Source organism: Rattus norvegicus, chromosome 14 (genome assembly GCF_036323735.1).
Source record: "Rattus norvegicus strain BN/NHsdMcwi chromosome 14, GRCr8, whole genome shotgun sequence".
NCBI lineage: Eukaryota > Metazoa > Chordata > Mammalia > Rodentia > Muridae > Rattus > Rattus norvegicus.
Genome location: NC_086032.1, coordinates 73,468,799 through 73,483,806, shown reverse-complemented (window position 1 = coordinate 73,483,806; position 15,008 = coordinate 73,468,799). Strand labels below are relative to the sequence as shown.

The 15,008-nt window shown below is 36.1% G+C and overlaps 1 protein-coding gene across 12 annotated transcripts in view; it reads right to left on the bottom strand.

The window, feature by feature from the left end:
• Positions 1-15,008, bottom strand: part of Rab28 (RAB28, member RAS oncogene family) — a 76,982-nt gene that overhangs the window by 51,561 nt on the left and 10,413 nt on the right. For all 12 annotated transcript variants that reach the window (XR_005492875.2, XR_005492878.2, XR_005492874.2 and 9 more), the window contains 1 exon segment: positions 4,642-4,771. Coding sequence is in view for 8 of the 12 variants with exons in the window: in XM_008770196.3 (XP_008768418.1) it covers positions 4,642-4,771 (130 nt within the window). In the remaining 4 variants the exon portion in view is untranslated.

Sequence of the window (15,008 nt, the reverse complement as noted above, 5' to 3'; positions counted from 1 at the left end):
CCAAAACATACAGGAAATCCAGGACTCAATGAGAAGATCAAACCTAAGGATAATAGGTATAGAAGAGAGTGAAGACTCCCAGCTCAAAGGACCAGTAAATATCTTCAACAAAATCATAGAAGAAAACTTCCCTAACCTAAAAAAAGAGATACCCATAGGCATACAAGAAGCCTACAGAACTCCAAATAGATTGGACCAGAAAAGAAACACCTCCCGTCACATAATAGTCAAAACACCAAACGCACAAAATAAAGAAAGAATATTAAAAGCAGTAAGGGAAAAAGGTCAAGTAACATATAAAGGCAGACCTATCAGAATCACACCAGACTTCTCGCCAGAAACTATGAAGGCCAGAAGATCCTGGACAGATGTCATACAGACCCTAAGAGAACACAAATGCCAGCCCAGGTTACTGTATCCTGCAAAACTCTCAATTAACATAGATGAAGAAACCAAGATATTCCATGACAAAACCAAATTTACACAATATCTTTCTACAAATCCAGCACTACAAAGGATAATAAAGGGTAAAGCCCAACATAAGGAGGCAAGCTATACCCTAGAAGAAGCAAGAAACTAATCATCTTGGCAACAAAACAAAGAGAATGAAAGCACACAAACATAACCTCACATCCAAATATGAATATAACAGGAAGCAATAATCACTATTCCTTAATATCTCTCAACATCAATGGCCTCAACTCCCCAATAAAAAGACATAGATTAACAAACTGGATACGCAATGAGGACCCTGCATTCTGCTGCCTACAGGAAACACACCTCAGAGACAAAGACAGACACTACCTCAGAGTGAAAGGCTGGAAAACAACTTTCCAAGCAAAGGGTCAGAAGAAGCAAGCTGGAGTAGCCATTCTAATATCAAATAAAATCAATTTTCAATTAAAAGTCATCAAAAAAGATAAGGAAGGACACTTCATATTCATCAAAGGAAAAATCCACCAAGATGAACTCTCAATCCTCATCTTCGATTGGTTTATATACAAGTGTGCAATTTCTAGGCTTGAAAGTAAAATGATGCTATCTGGTGCTGGATAGAGGAGCCTTATTTTTTATTATGGCAGCTTGCTATTTTTGTAACATGGTGATTTGGTTGAACACAATAAAGTACAGTAGTAACTGATCTCCCCCTCTTCCTGGATGAGTGAGGAGATGATTAAATGTTGATGTCAGCATCCATGAGCATATTCAGATGAGCTTCTGCTTCTGTTGAAAAGGATGCTGTGTTTGATTGTGGTCCGAAGCTTTGAAGCACTACTTGGCATCTCCTTCCTTGGAGGTCTCACTGTTTTAACATAACAGATTTGATAGCTTGTTGGTAAGGTGAGGTCCAGCTTGTCTCCACTAGGTCATCTTCATGTGAATCCGGTGGTTATACGGTTTTGTTCTAGGGATATTTCATTTTTTTAATAACGGTTTTAGCTGACATTCATGGAGAGAATGAATCCTTAGAAGTGTGCCACTAGTGAAAGGAAATCCTGTCTAGAGTATGTTTCTTTACAAAGCTGTGTCACACCATCCTTTGGGCCCTCTGCTGGAAACGTAGAATCAAGTCTCAAATAATGCCTTTTAAATTGTATCCTCTAGTATTATAGATGTAGGACAGTACTGTATCATACCTCTGTGGATGTAAAATAGCTTGTACCTGCTTTATGATACGTAGTAGTGACCGTGCTTTATCAGAGCTGTTTTTAATGATGTTGCTCAGAATGTTTTCTTTCCAGATGATGATTGAGAAGCTAATTTAAAAAAAAAAAAAATGGTGCCAGGTACCACAAGAGTAACAGAACTGTGCTGTTTTCTCGGGTTTTGTTTTTTTTACTTTTTTTTTTTTTTTAATGGAGTGTGCTGGATGTCTCTACAGTTTTGTTCAGATGACTGCAGAACCTGGAAAAGCTGTTGCTGCTGTTGATGCATAACACACTGCTATTATTGGTCTTTTTATATAAATATAAATATATATACAGATATATAATTTGAATTTTTTGAAACTTTACCTGTGCTGTCAACTTTCGAAAAAAGTATCCCCGTTTACAGTGTTGAGTTGGCACTGTACAGAAATTAACAGCCATATTGGTCTAGAAATGTTGAACTTAAGTTTTTTCCATTTGTACAGGGGTAACACACTGTATTAAATATGTAAGGTCTTATCTACGTGGGTTTGATTACAAAAACTAATAAAGTATTCTCTAAATTAAAAAAATAAATAAATAAATAAATAAATACATAGTGTTTTAAGAAAAGGATGATCACTAACTCAAAAATGAAAAGTATGAATTTTATAACAGTAAACCTCAAATACAATAGTCTATTAATTTTCTAAAAAATATTTAAATAACTTACATAAAGTCTTATTTTTAATACCTGGGCATAACACCCCCAGCCTAGACTAGTATTTCATCAAGTTGTTAGTATCAATCAACAGTGGATGTGTTACAGGATAACCTAAGCACACAGCAGACTGTATATAATTATATACACTATGCCATTATCCCAGATGATGGTTAGATTATATCCTGAAAGAAATGAAAACAATTCGCAATCCCACTCTCCTCTACAGCTTCCAATACAGTGATGGGAAATCTCCAACAAAAGTAACAGTAGAATATAAGTTAATGCTTTGGTAACATGACAACTGACCAAGAAATTATCATCTAAAATGAAAAGCTGCACACAGAAATAGAACCCAAAGTGACCAAAACCTATTATTTGGAAAGGAGATTTCAATGAACTACAAATCATAATCCACTCCAAAAGAATTACTTATAAAACAGATGTGCAATTTTTAGCTAAAACTAAAGAAAAAACACTACAATTTCTACCAAAGGCCATGCCACTTCGTGACATATAATACTTTTTCTAGACAGCTGACAGTATTATTTTTAACTCTGCAGAGAAATGACTTCACACCTGTTTTGTAATGGTTTTAAATTAGAGATTAGGTTTATTAAATCCTTGTCTTGGTATATAAAACAGAATATACGGTGCAGAAATCTAGGTCACCCTTTAGGAAATATTATTCCCTAAATAATTACAGAGAAAAATGTATTGCATGTTTCAGTCATTTAGAGACATTAATTCTCTTGGTGGTATAAACAGGCATTGACTTAACAACTTTTGCACTCAAGAAAACAGTTCCCAACTAAATCCTCCATGGTATAATTTAAGTTCATTTTCTCTTTCTCTGACCTCAAGTAAATTGGAGAATATCAGATTATACCATAATACCTCCTGCATCTAAAAATCTCTTATTAATATTTTCTTTTCCAAGATACTACAGGTCAATGAACCAAATAGTAGTTGAGTCCCTGGTTCAGTTTTATGATTTCTAGTTCAAGAAACTGATCTCGGGGTTGGGGATTTAGCTCAGGGGTAGAGCGCTTGCCTAGCAAGCGCAAGGCCCTGGGTTCGGTCCCCAGCTCCAAAAAAAAGGAAGAAAAAGGAAAAAAAAAAAGAAACTGATCTCAAAAAATTACTTATCCATACTTTTTACCAAGTATTTCTCCCTAACACAATATACTCAACACACACACACACACACACACACACACACACACACATTATCTGCATTTCAGAAATAAACTCTAAAAATTTCAGGAAGTTTATAAAACTGGGAATAAGAAACTTCTACCCAAGCATTATTCCTTCTATAGAATAGCCATAAAGGAAGATGTCACAAAGCCCCAAGAACAAAGCTGAAGCTACAGTATGGTGTCATAAAATCTAGAGCTGGGTTGCCATTCTTAACAGTCCATGTTGTTTCCTGAAGATCGCAGGAAGCCAGAAGATACACTATCAGTCTTGAACTTAAAAAGCAGCCAAAAGCCACAGAACAATTATGACAGAGCAAGCCTCGAAAAAATTACTGAACAGCAGGTCTTAATCTCCCTGTAATGACTGTTCACATGGTTGGAAGTTATTATTAGAGTGTAATGTGAGTCATATCATATACTACAAAGTTCAAAGATTAGATGCTACTTAGGGAAAAAATGTTGACTGGTTATTCATATTTTTAAATTTTTTCTACTTAAACTCCAAAAAAGCTGTTTCCAGATAACAAGTATATTTTAGGAATAAAATGGTCAACAATACAGGCAAATGCCATCCAGACACTCGGGAGGCAGAAGCAGGCAGATCACTGTGAGTTTGAGGCTAGCAGGGTCTACAGGGTGAAGTTACAGGACAGCCAGGACTACACAAAGAAAGAAATCCTGTCTTTAAAAGGAAGAAAAAGGAAGCCAAATGCCTTTGCAAGGTCTCACAAGGACCACCATAATCAACTACCAAAGACCAATGGGCAGACTTTATTTCTTTTAGCTCCAGGGTCTGCTAAGTTCAACATCAAGATGACAGCAAATATTGATGTGAACTCTCTTCCTGGTTTGATGGCCATCTTCCTTCTTCTTTCTAAGGAAAAGAATCCCGTCCTGTTTCTTCTTGTAAGAGCCACTAATCCCACTCATGAGGGCTCTGCTCTCAAGACCCAGTCACTTGGTGAAAGCTATCCCTCTACTTACCATCATATTGGAAACTCCGTCTCAATATCAGTCGGTGGGAAACACAAACATCCAGTCCACAGAAGCAAGAGAACTTACTACACAGAAATAAGTAGTAACGACTTACTTTTATTGCCTACTAAAGCAACCAGGGGCTGAGTTTCTGACTCTTCGCTTACTGTCTTCACCACAGAATACCAATCTTCCAAATTCTCAAAGCTTTGGTAGTTTGTAATATCATATACCAACAGGATTCCCTGTCGCAAAAAAAATTATAGAATATTTATAACATACTTTTGAAATAATATTAATAATACTCTTCAGAGTTTCAGATATATCAGGTATATTGTAAAAAGCAGTTGTTTTTATATATAAATTGATTTCAACTTAAATGAGTTATAAGTAGAAACAATAACAAATAATCCCGTTTACAATAAATTCTCAAACAAAGACACAATGCAAGCTAAGGTATAATTTTTCAAAACTTTAATTTCCCAATAAGGACCTAAAGAATTCTTAATGAATTCAGGATAAGAAAATTCTATCACAACAAAGCGCAAGGACTGCATACTGCCTCTCACTTGCACGAAGTCAAACATCTGCTGCTGAGGCAATTTCAAATGTCTTCAAAAATGAAGATTCCATGATGTCCCTTGATAGGCAATTTCAGTGTTTAACACAATTTTCTTTAAATGAATTGTGGATTTCCTCTTTTAGTCCTCTGTGCATTTAGAGAACAACTGGAAAGTATCCTCCTTATAATAACCCTTCATATACTTGAAGACAGTTAAGTAACTCCTTACCAGTCTGCTTTCCAGAGTAAATAAACTCTGTTCCTTAAGGCTGCCTCAAAGGGCCTATTTTCTGTCCCTTTAATCATGGCTATTGAGTCTTCCCAGGACACACTACACAGAGTTTTTTGACATCCTCTTTAAAATGAGCAATGTAAAACTGGACATGATACTATAATAAGAGTCCAAGAAAAGCTAAATATAAGAGAGGGGTTGCTTCCTGCCTCTTATATATCACATTCCTTTTTTAATTTATCCCATTATATTATGGAAGGAAGAATTAGAAGTATATACATACACAAAAATAACAGAACTACATTCTTGATTCTCATCCAGTTTGTGGTCAAACACTTACTACACATCTCTGCTTACAGGAGAAGTCACTTGTGGTATTTATGTCTACTTCTTATGTTATAATAATATAACTAGTTTGCATCTGATAAGTATCAAACACAGACTGAGATCTTTTACACCAATCCTCACACCTCCTACAGAGATTGGCATTATCTCCATTTTCCTGATAAACTGATTTATCTGGTTATAATAACCAAGATGACCCAGATAGACAACTGATGAAACGAGGACTGTGGCCAAGGACTAAATGACTGTTTGTCTACAGATGCTATCCCATGCATTATGCTGACTGCTAGGGAGGTGAATGCTAAAGTTCAAGGAAGTCTTCCAGGGTAACTAGATATATAAACAGGTTGGCATACAATTCAGTAGTCACAGCAAGTAATAAGTTAGTAATAAGGGTGGAGTTCTACTGTGGTTGCTATCAATGTGACATTATTAATTATAGACACTACTGGAACACTACATAGCATTTCTACCCAACACATAAACTATAAATGTGAACAACCTTGGGAGCCCAGACAACAGAAATTATAGCAATGAGTAAATAATTCATTTTGACCACATAGCATTTCTAGCAACATTTTTGAGTTTATATGAAAAATTTAATCATGAGTGTATTCAACTCACTCACAAAAACTGCCAAAACTTAAGAGTTGAGTTTCTAAAATAACAAACTGGCTGTTAATATGATCTTCCAGTACTGAGCTTTTATTAAGCCACACTGGCCCTCTTAAGTCACCTATTTTCTTGTCTTTAAAAGTAGATTTCTAGGGAGTAGAGAGATGGTTCAAAGGTTAAGAGCACTTTTCTTCCAGAGGACCTGGTTCAGTTCTCAGCACCTATATGACAGCTGTCATCAGTCTATAAGTCCAGTTTCAGAGGATCTAACATTCTATTCTGGTCTATGGGGGAATCACAAACATGTGACACACAGATAAAACATGCAGACAAAATACCCATACACACTGAAAAAAACTGAATCATAAAATTCCTGTAGTCTCCAAGATCCTTTTCAATTTAGTTATTCTGTAATTTTTAAAAAGTCAGATGTGTTGTCTCACAGTCCTACTTCTAGAACCAAAGAAGCTAAGGCAGAAGGATTGTTGAGTCTAGCCTCTACTATATAGTGATTCTAGAACAGTCTAAACTACAGAGCAAGACCCAGTCTCAAAAACCTTTTTGATCATTGACCAAAATAGAGTTATCTAAAGTAAGAAGTACAATTTCAATTTCTTGAAGAATATAGGTACGAAGCTGAACGCTAGAGATAGCCACTCCCCAATTTACTGACTCTACCTCCCCCTGTTGGGGGTGATGATATTTATTGTTTGCTGAAAGTTCTACCCTTGGATTCCAGGTCTAGACACACCTTTATTTATTCTTTGTGGTCTCACTTTAAAAATGTTTAATACACTTATATGATCAGAAGACTAAGAACACACACTATACAGATAATGTGAAATTAGCACTTTTTAGTCATTTATTTTTATGTACACTGATGTATGTATGTCTGCATGAGGATGTCATATCCCTGGAACAAAAGTTACACAGTAGTGAGCTACTATGTGGGTGCTGGAAATTAAAGCCAGGTCTTCTGGAAGAATATCCAATGCTCTTAATTGCTAAGTCATCTCTCTAGCTCCAGTGTACATGATTTTTATTATCCAATGTCAATCACATTCTCATGGTAACTTTGAGGTGCTTAATACTCATTAAATAAAGACCAATATATGATAACAATCCTTGAGATTGTGGAACCTTTTGATGAATACATGAAAATCTTTATTCAAGGTAGAACAATAGCGGAGTTAGACAAAACACATGCAGGTAGAACACACTGTCACCATGTACTGATAGCTGGCACAGTGGTGCATGCCTTTAAGCCTAGAATTCAGAAGGTATAGGCATGTGGATCTCCAATGAAGGTTCCAGTCCATGTATACTTCATAAACTTCTATTTAATGTAGTTTTACTTAAGAATTATAAGTGGCTGCTTTAGCATTACAACTACAGACCTGATTCACTACAAAAGAAATAATAGCTGCGAGGCTTCTCTGAAATATTTACTCTACCTCTTTATAGGAAGCTCTGCCAATCCCTACTCTAGACCAATGTGTTCCCATATCTCTAAATCAAAAGATTCTTTTGAATTTTTTTAACTCATAAAAAAATAAACTTCATTCACAAACCTAGCTATCCTCTAACCCAAACATTCTCGACACAGTTAAACATCAAAACAACTACTTTATCTTTGTTCTTACCATCATAATTATTACTGGATTTGACTTTCAGTGACAGAAATATCTGAAAAGCTAATATAAAAAAAAACAAAACAATAAAATACAAAAGAAAGTAGGAGCTTTGGTTTCTGACATATAAAGAACTTTGGTCATCATCTCTATCCTTAAGACATAAAGATCGGATTTGTTTCAGGGCTCAGTTCAGAGAACTGAGATCACCAAGGAAAGCCCAGGAAATTAAGACAGTCACAGACAAGACCTACTTCCCTGGATCAGAAGATCCTGGGGTGGTGATATAGGATTATCTACAGTGATGCTGACAACCTGCAGTGAATGAACTGTGGACTGACGCAAGTACGAAGAACTCTAAGCAGCCCAGTCTTCAGACCACACCACACTTGCACAGGATTTACTTGCAGAGCCAAAAAAGGTCCACTCCTGGTTCTGCCAAGGAGAAAGTAACCGTTGCAATACTGTTCAAAGCATTATATCCCTTGGGTAAAAGAAAGTTTCTAACTTCCGATTCCTCTAGCCAGCCTCTCATTGAACTGAAGCTCACTGAAAGACTGACATTCCTCATTAAAATACACAACCTTCCCCTTCTTCCATACTCTAGCACAGTATCAGCAGAGCTCCACGATAAAAGCAACTACAAGCACACCGTTCTACTGAAAAGAGTTCTCTGAATCTAAAAAGCACAGGTTAGATGAAATGGACATTAGAGGAACTGATATCCCTGGCACCTAGAGCTGTAAGTAAAAGGTATAACACATCCAGGGCCAAAGCAACATAAAACTTCATATAAAAGGCCAGTCTTCCTAAATTCTTGTTATTCACTCACTTTGTCCATAATTCAGTAGAAAATTATTAGGCATTTACTACAGGAACTCTTTCTCTGAGGGATGTACAAAAGGATCCACTCAGCAGTATAGGGCACCAAAGACAAAATAAAGTGCATTCCACCAAAATCCAATTTAAAGAACTCATCAGTTTATAGGGCTTACAGAGCTGGTGAGGTATTACTTATAGGAGCACTGTCATATTCCCAGAAACAGTCATATTCCCAGAAGGTCTCCCTCCAGCCTAGATGATGATGGGCCTAGATGGAGTGGCCCATCAGGTAACCTACATACTACATACTCCAGTACCTTGCAAGACCAAGAGGCCAAGTTCAATACGTTAGAATTGCACACCCATGGCAGACAGGTGTAGGAGGGAGCTGCTGGAATCTCAGTTCAGGATCCCAATAATCTTTCTCCTACCCATTCTTTTTTAAGAGAACACCAACACATCAACAGTCAAAAGCCTCCTCTTAGGGACTAGACCAAGGAATCACCACCTCTCTAATGAGAATACTTTGTATCTGCAGCTGAAGATATGATTTCTCAGATTCCTATGCTTATAACTATGCCTGTCACCTGCTGCAATGCCTCCCCACTGTGATTGACAGCCCTCTGGAACCATAATCCAAAATAAACTCTTGTAGAACTTGCCTTGGTCCCGATGGTTTATCACAGCAACAGAAAAGAAACTAATACAGTGGTTTGGGTTGACTATAATTATTAGAAAAGAAAAAGAACCAATAATCTAAGTTCCTATGATAGGAAACCAAAATAAAGACAATTTCAGGTAAAGCAAGCAAAAATGAATAGAAATAAAAAGTAAAGCACAAATTAATAAAAGTTGAAAAGAGAAAAGAGTACAAAAAAGATTTCTTTAAAAAAAATCAATTACAGGGAAAAGGCAGAGTGAGCAGTATCAGACTGAATAAAAAGTCATCAGTGCTGACATCACAGACATCAAATGGATATATAATCAACATTATGGCTATGAATTTGGCAACATAGGTAAAAATGAACCAAACATCTGATATTCATTACCAGGACTTTTGCTTTTGCTCCCAGGACCTCTACTACCAGCCTCAGCCCCTGGAAGCCTCCTTGGGTAGTCAGCCCCTCAAAGTCCCTCAAAGCTGAGTCTCTCTATCAATCAAGCCAGAGCTCTTCTGACTCCCTCCAAAAACCATAACAAACAAATACAACTTTCTCAGATGTGAAGGGCATTTAACTGCAACTCTAGTCCCAGAACAAGGCTGGCAACTGTGGAATCTAATTACCTTTGCAATGCTGTGGGCATTTAAGTCATTAGCATTTCTCTTGTCCCAGACACTTCCATCACCTCCAGGCCATCATCTTTCCCCTTTCCTTATGCCATGTTGCCCTTCTGTTTCCCTCCCTAACTCAGCCTCCAGTTGTCCTCTCCTTCCCAAACCTTTTCAAATGACCTTTGAAAAGCATACTTCAACCTTAAGGAATCCCTCTTTCAATACTAGACCTTCCATTTCTGTTTCAAGAAGACACAACCACTTTTCTTTGTAACATTCAAGACTCTTGTACATAAACGCAAGGTAATGTACTCTGTCTGCATGTTTCATGTATTTCATAAACATTAGTCATTACAACAACTACACAGCATTCTCAAGGTAAATAACTGATTGCTGTTTGTAAGCCACACGCAGTGATGGCCATACTTCATGCCCTTCATAAGTTCTCATTTTTATTTTAATTTCATTAAAACTGGCAAATGACACCTTAATTTTAACTATAAATTTCATATTCTCAATAATTTTCCTAGTGACTGCATTTATTATAATTTTATTTAAATTAGACTATAGTAATCTTAGTCTTAATTAAAAATATTAAATACATCATAATTTCAAAAATTAAAGGTTCAGGGCTGGAGAGATGGCTCAGAGATTAAGAGCACTTGTTTCTCTTTCAGGAGACCTGGTTCAATTCCCAGAACCTGCATGGTAGCTCACAACCATCTTTAGCAATAAAGCTAATTATAAAAAAGAAAAAAAAAGAGTTCATTGATTGGGTTTTTTTTTTTTCATCTAACCTGCAGGAGGAATAATTTACTTCATTTCTTGAGCATCTTTTTTTTTCCCCCCTTCGGAGCTGGGGACCGAACCCAGGGCCTTGTGCTTGCTAGGCAAGTGCTCTACCACTGAGCTAAATCCCCAACCCCTTCATTTCTTAATTATACAGAGAAATTAATTAAATCATAGATACTAGATACTATGCAACAGCTATAACATAGTACACTTACAATATAGAAAAATACTAGTACAAATGGACTCAGCAAGTTGTATTTATATATTTATGCATTTATAGATACATAAGAATAATAATTAAATAAAAAGAGACCATCAATTTAAGAAGACCCAAGGGAAGGAGGAATAGAAATAGCTGAAGGCAGGTAAAGGAAGGCAGAAATAATATAATTTAATTGTTAAAATTACAAATAAAAACATTTTAAAGAAACGTTAGTGCATGAAGACTATAAATATAGCTGTATTTGGCAAATATTCAATAAAAAATCATAGTAAAAGGCCTCGAGAGTCAAGCTTTTAGATATAATCTGTCTCTAGCTGTCATGCTGGCTCCAAATCATGTTCTTGGTAGTTAACAAGCAGGCTTGTCTGTGTGGGGCATTGATGCACAATAGTCGTTGTGTTCTACCTCACAAATGACTACACTTCATTGAGTTTATGCTCAGTAGAGCAGTGTTTGCAAACCACTTAGATTCCAGGATGGAAAGAGCTACAAAAATGAACCATCCAGCCCTTCCCTGAGGTTTGTTATTAGCCTCTGTTAGCCACAGGTTACAGGGCACTAAACACTATGTCCTGTGTATTTGCTCCTAACCACTAGGAAAAATAGCCTAAAACATCTTACTGAAGACTTCTAGAAATTTTGAAGTCAATTTAAAGTCTAGGCATTTAACTAGAACTTGTTTTAATTCTTAAATTGTTCTTGTCAAAATTATCTTAATTCTGGAGTTCAGTTCAATTGGTTTCAACCTACACTTTTTAATAGGACTTTTGCTAAAGTTTAGTGTTGCTAGGAAAAAAGTGAAGAAGGTAAAATAATCAATTTTATCTAGAGCCTAGTAAACTTCCATCATTCAGATAAATTTCTTCCTGGACACTAATGCTTTAAAAAACATTCATATGCACACAAGGAACAATACTCTGCATCTTATTGACCCAGACTTACATAAGATAATTCTTCTACAATACTGAAGAAATATGTAAGACAATTCTATAAACAATGCAGAAGTCAGAAGCTCAACCAGAGGTTTTCTAAGTAGCATATTAAGCTAGTATCCTAAAAGCATACTCCTGGAACATTATGTATGAAGCGTTTATGTCCTGTTAAAACATAACTCCCTAAACGTTGGTATCCTTGGCTGAGGTATATTATTTACATATATTTCAACAGAAGCACCTACTGATAAATGTAGTTTTGTATATTTGACATACCTCTTAGGTTTAGAATTTCTGGAGAGCACAAAAAAAGGTTATTACAGTATCATTAACTTATGATAATTTATTTCGTCTTCTCAGAATTTCAAGTTTTTGGAATGAATTTCTCAGCAACACTGTATTATACTGTTACTTAGCATAACAGAGAGCACGCTTGGTAACAAAATTGTGACTAAGAAGTCAGCATGTACATCAAGGTAGAGCCAGGTATAACACATTCTAAGACGGTATATAACACTCACTTTCTTCCAGAAATGAACTTCATTTCACCAAACCCAAGTGTTCTCAAAAAGTAAATATAAGAATTCTGGGGGACTGGAGAGACGGCTCAGTGGTTAAGAGCACTGACTACTCTTCCAGAGGTCCTGAGTTCAATTCCCAGCAACCACATGGTGGCTCACAACCATCTGTAATGGTATCCGAAACCTTCTGGTGTGTCTGAAGACAGCTACAGTGTACTCACTCTACAGTGTACTCACATACATAAAATAAATAAAAATCTTTAAGACTGGGCTGTAGACAGGCCTGTAGAACATTTAAAAATAGGTAGCAATGAATATCCTAGTAAGAGCACCAGTGGAAGGGGAAGCCCTGGGTCCTGCTAAGACTGAACCCCCAGTGAACTAGTCTATGGGGGGAGGGCGGCAATGGGGGAAGGGTTGGGAGGGGAACACCCATAAGGAAGGGGAGGGGGGAGGGGGATGTTTGCCCGGAAACCGGGAAAGGGAATAACACTCGAAATGTATATAAGAAATACTCAAGTTAATAAAAAAAAAAAAAAAAAAAATTCTGGGTACCAGATGTAGCAATGCATGCTTTTAAACCCAGCACTTGGGAAGCAGACAGATCTCTTAGTTCAAGGCCAACCTAGTATAAAGAGTGAGTTCCAAGAAAACCAAATTACAACCCCCCCCAAAAAAAAATCCTATCTCAGAAAAGAAAAAAAGAAAAAGTAACCAAACAAACAGAAACCTGAAGGAGGTTCTATCCAACTTCACATTTTAAGCACTTATGTAATAATATAAAATATACACTGACTAGGGACATAGTTACATAATATTATGAATATAGTAAATTAGATACCTGAGAATAGTTAGCATATTTTGTGACTTTCACCACACTATTTACTTTTATATAAAAGCAATACATTTTTAAATAATTTAAATGATATATTTTACATGATTTAAAGTAAAGCAAAAATAACCAAATCCAATTCATACACAATGTGCTGTACAATTTTAAAGCAAAGAAGAAAAGAATCAACTTTTGTATTATCTGTCCAATGATGTATAAATTACTTCTATTTGTCTACCAAGAAAACTATTCTGGGTTGACAAGACACCTCAACAGATAAACACATTCCTACACAACGGTGGAAGGCAAAAACAGACTGCACAAAGTTGTTCTCCAACTTCTACAAGTGCACCATGGCACACATAAACACAATTTAATTTTTAAAAAAATAAGCTACTCTTTGTGACACATTGAGTCATTTATAACTAGAAGAAACAAAACAAGTATGTGGCCTGTAGATGTATTTTATCTGACAAGGAGAAAAAAACTCTGTTATTTTCAAATCCAATTTACACACTCTCATAAGTAAAAAAAAAGGACTATGGCTCCCTGCATCCTTCTGTCCAGCCACTTCTCTTCTGCCTAATATCTATCTAAACATAATCAGTTTAATAAGAGGCAACAAGGACTGGGATGTAGCTCAGTGATGTAGCTTTAGCCTGGTGTGTATAAAGCTATGGGATTAATGTTCCAGTCCCATAGAAGAAAAAGCTCTAAACAATTGCAAGAAAGGACAAAAAAATATGAGTTGCAGCTTTTAAAAGTTAGTGTATGTACACTACCAGGTCATATAATCACAAGTATAAGTGTGAACCATAAGCAGAACGACTTTCCAAAAAAAAAAAAACAAGATAATGCACAAAAGACAAGAAGAAAGTTTTAAATGTCAAACCTAAGTGAAAACAACTGCCTCTGGGACCATCACAAATGATCCAGAACCCTGTCTTCTCGTTTACACTTTTCAGCATTTTATAGAGTAAAGTAGATTCCATATTCCATGGTTACTGATTAAAGCCAAATTGTGTAAAATTCTGTCTTTATCCTACAGATTCATTTTTTATAAGAAACAGTTTCACTTAAGCAAGTTATGCTTTCTATACTTAAAACACTGAACTCTAATAAAGCACCATGATGAACATTTAGAGATTACCCTCATGTCTCGTGATGATGGAGAAGCTGCAGCCTAAAACCAGAAGCAAGAGCAAAAATACATAGTCCTGGGGAAGAGTGCAGTAAGTGCCCTGCACTCCTACACTTGTCCACAAACATGCTACTTCAGTAGACAATGATAAATAGCATCACTGCATCCTTAATGTCTCTGTCAAAAAGAAAGAGCAATCTGCCAAAGCATTTAAAAGGTAATTATTCTTCACCGGGTAGCTTTAAAATAAAATAATTCCTAAAAAGCTTTGCTAGTGTACATTTTCTATTTGTATAATTTTATTTAAAACAGAATTATAGCCAGGCATAGTGGTTCACACCTGTAATTTCAACTCTTGGTGGCTAAGGCAGAAGGGTTTAAAGCTAGCCTGGGCTACAAGTGAGTTCCAGGCCAGCCTGAACCATAAAATTAAATCCAGTCTTTAAAAAAAATAAATTAATAGATAAAGACACAAGCATAAATTATATATGTTACAAGGTCAGATTGCCAAAAAAATTTAGGCAAATATTCAAATGTCATTTATGCACAGACTTTCCTTTG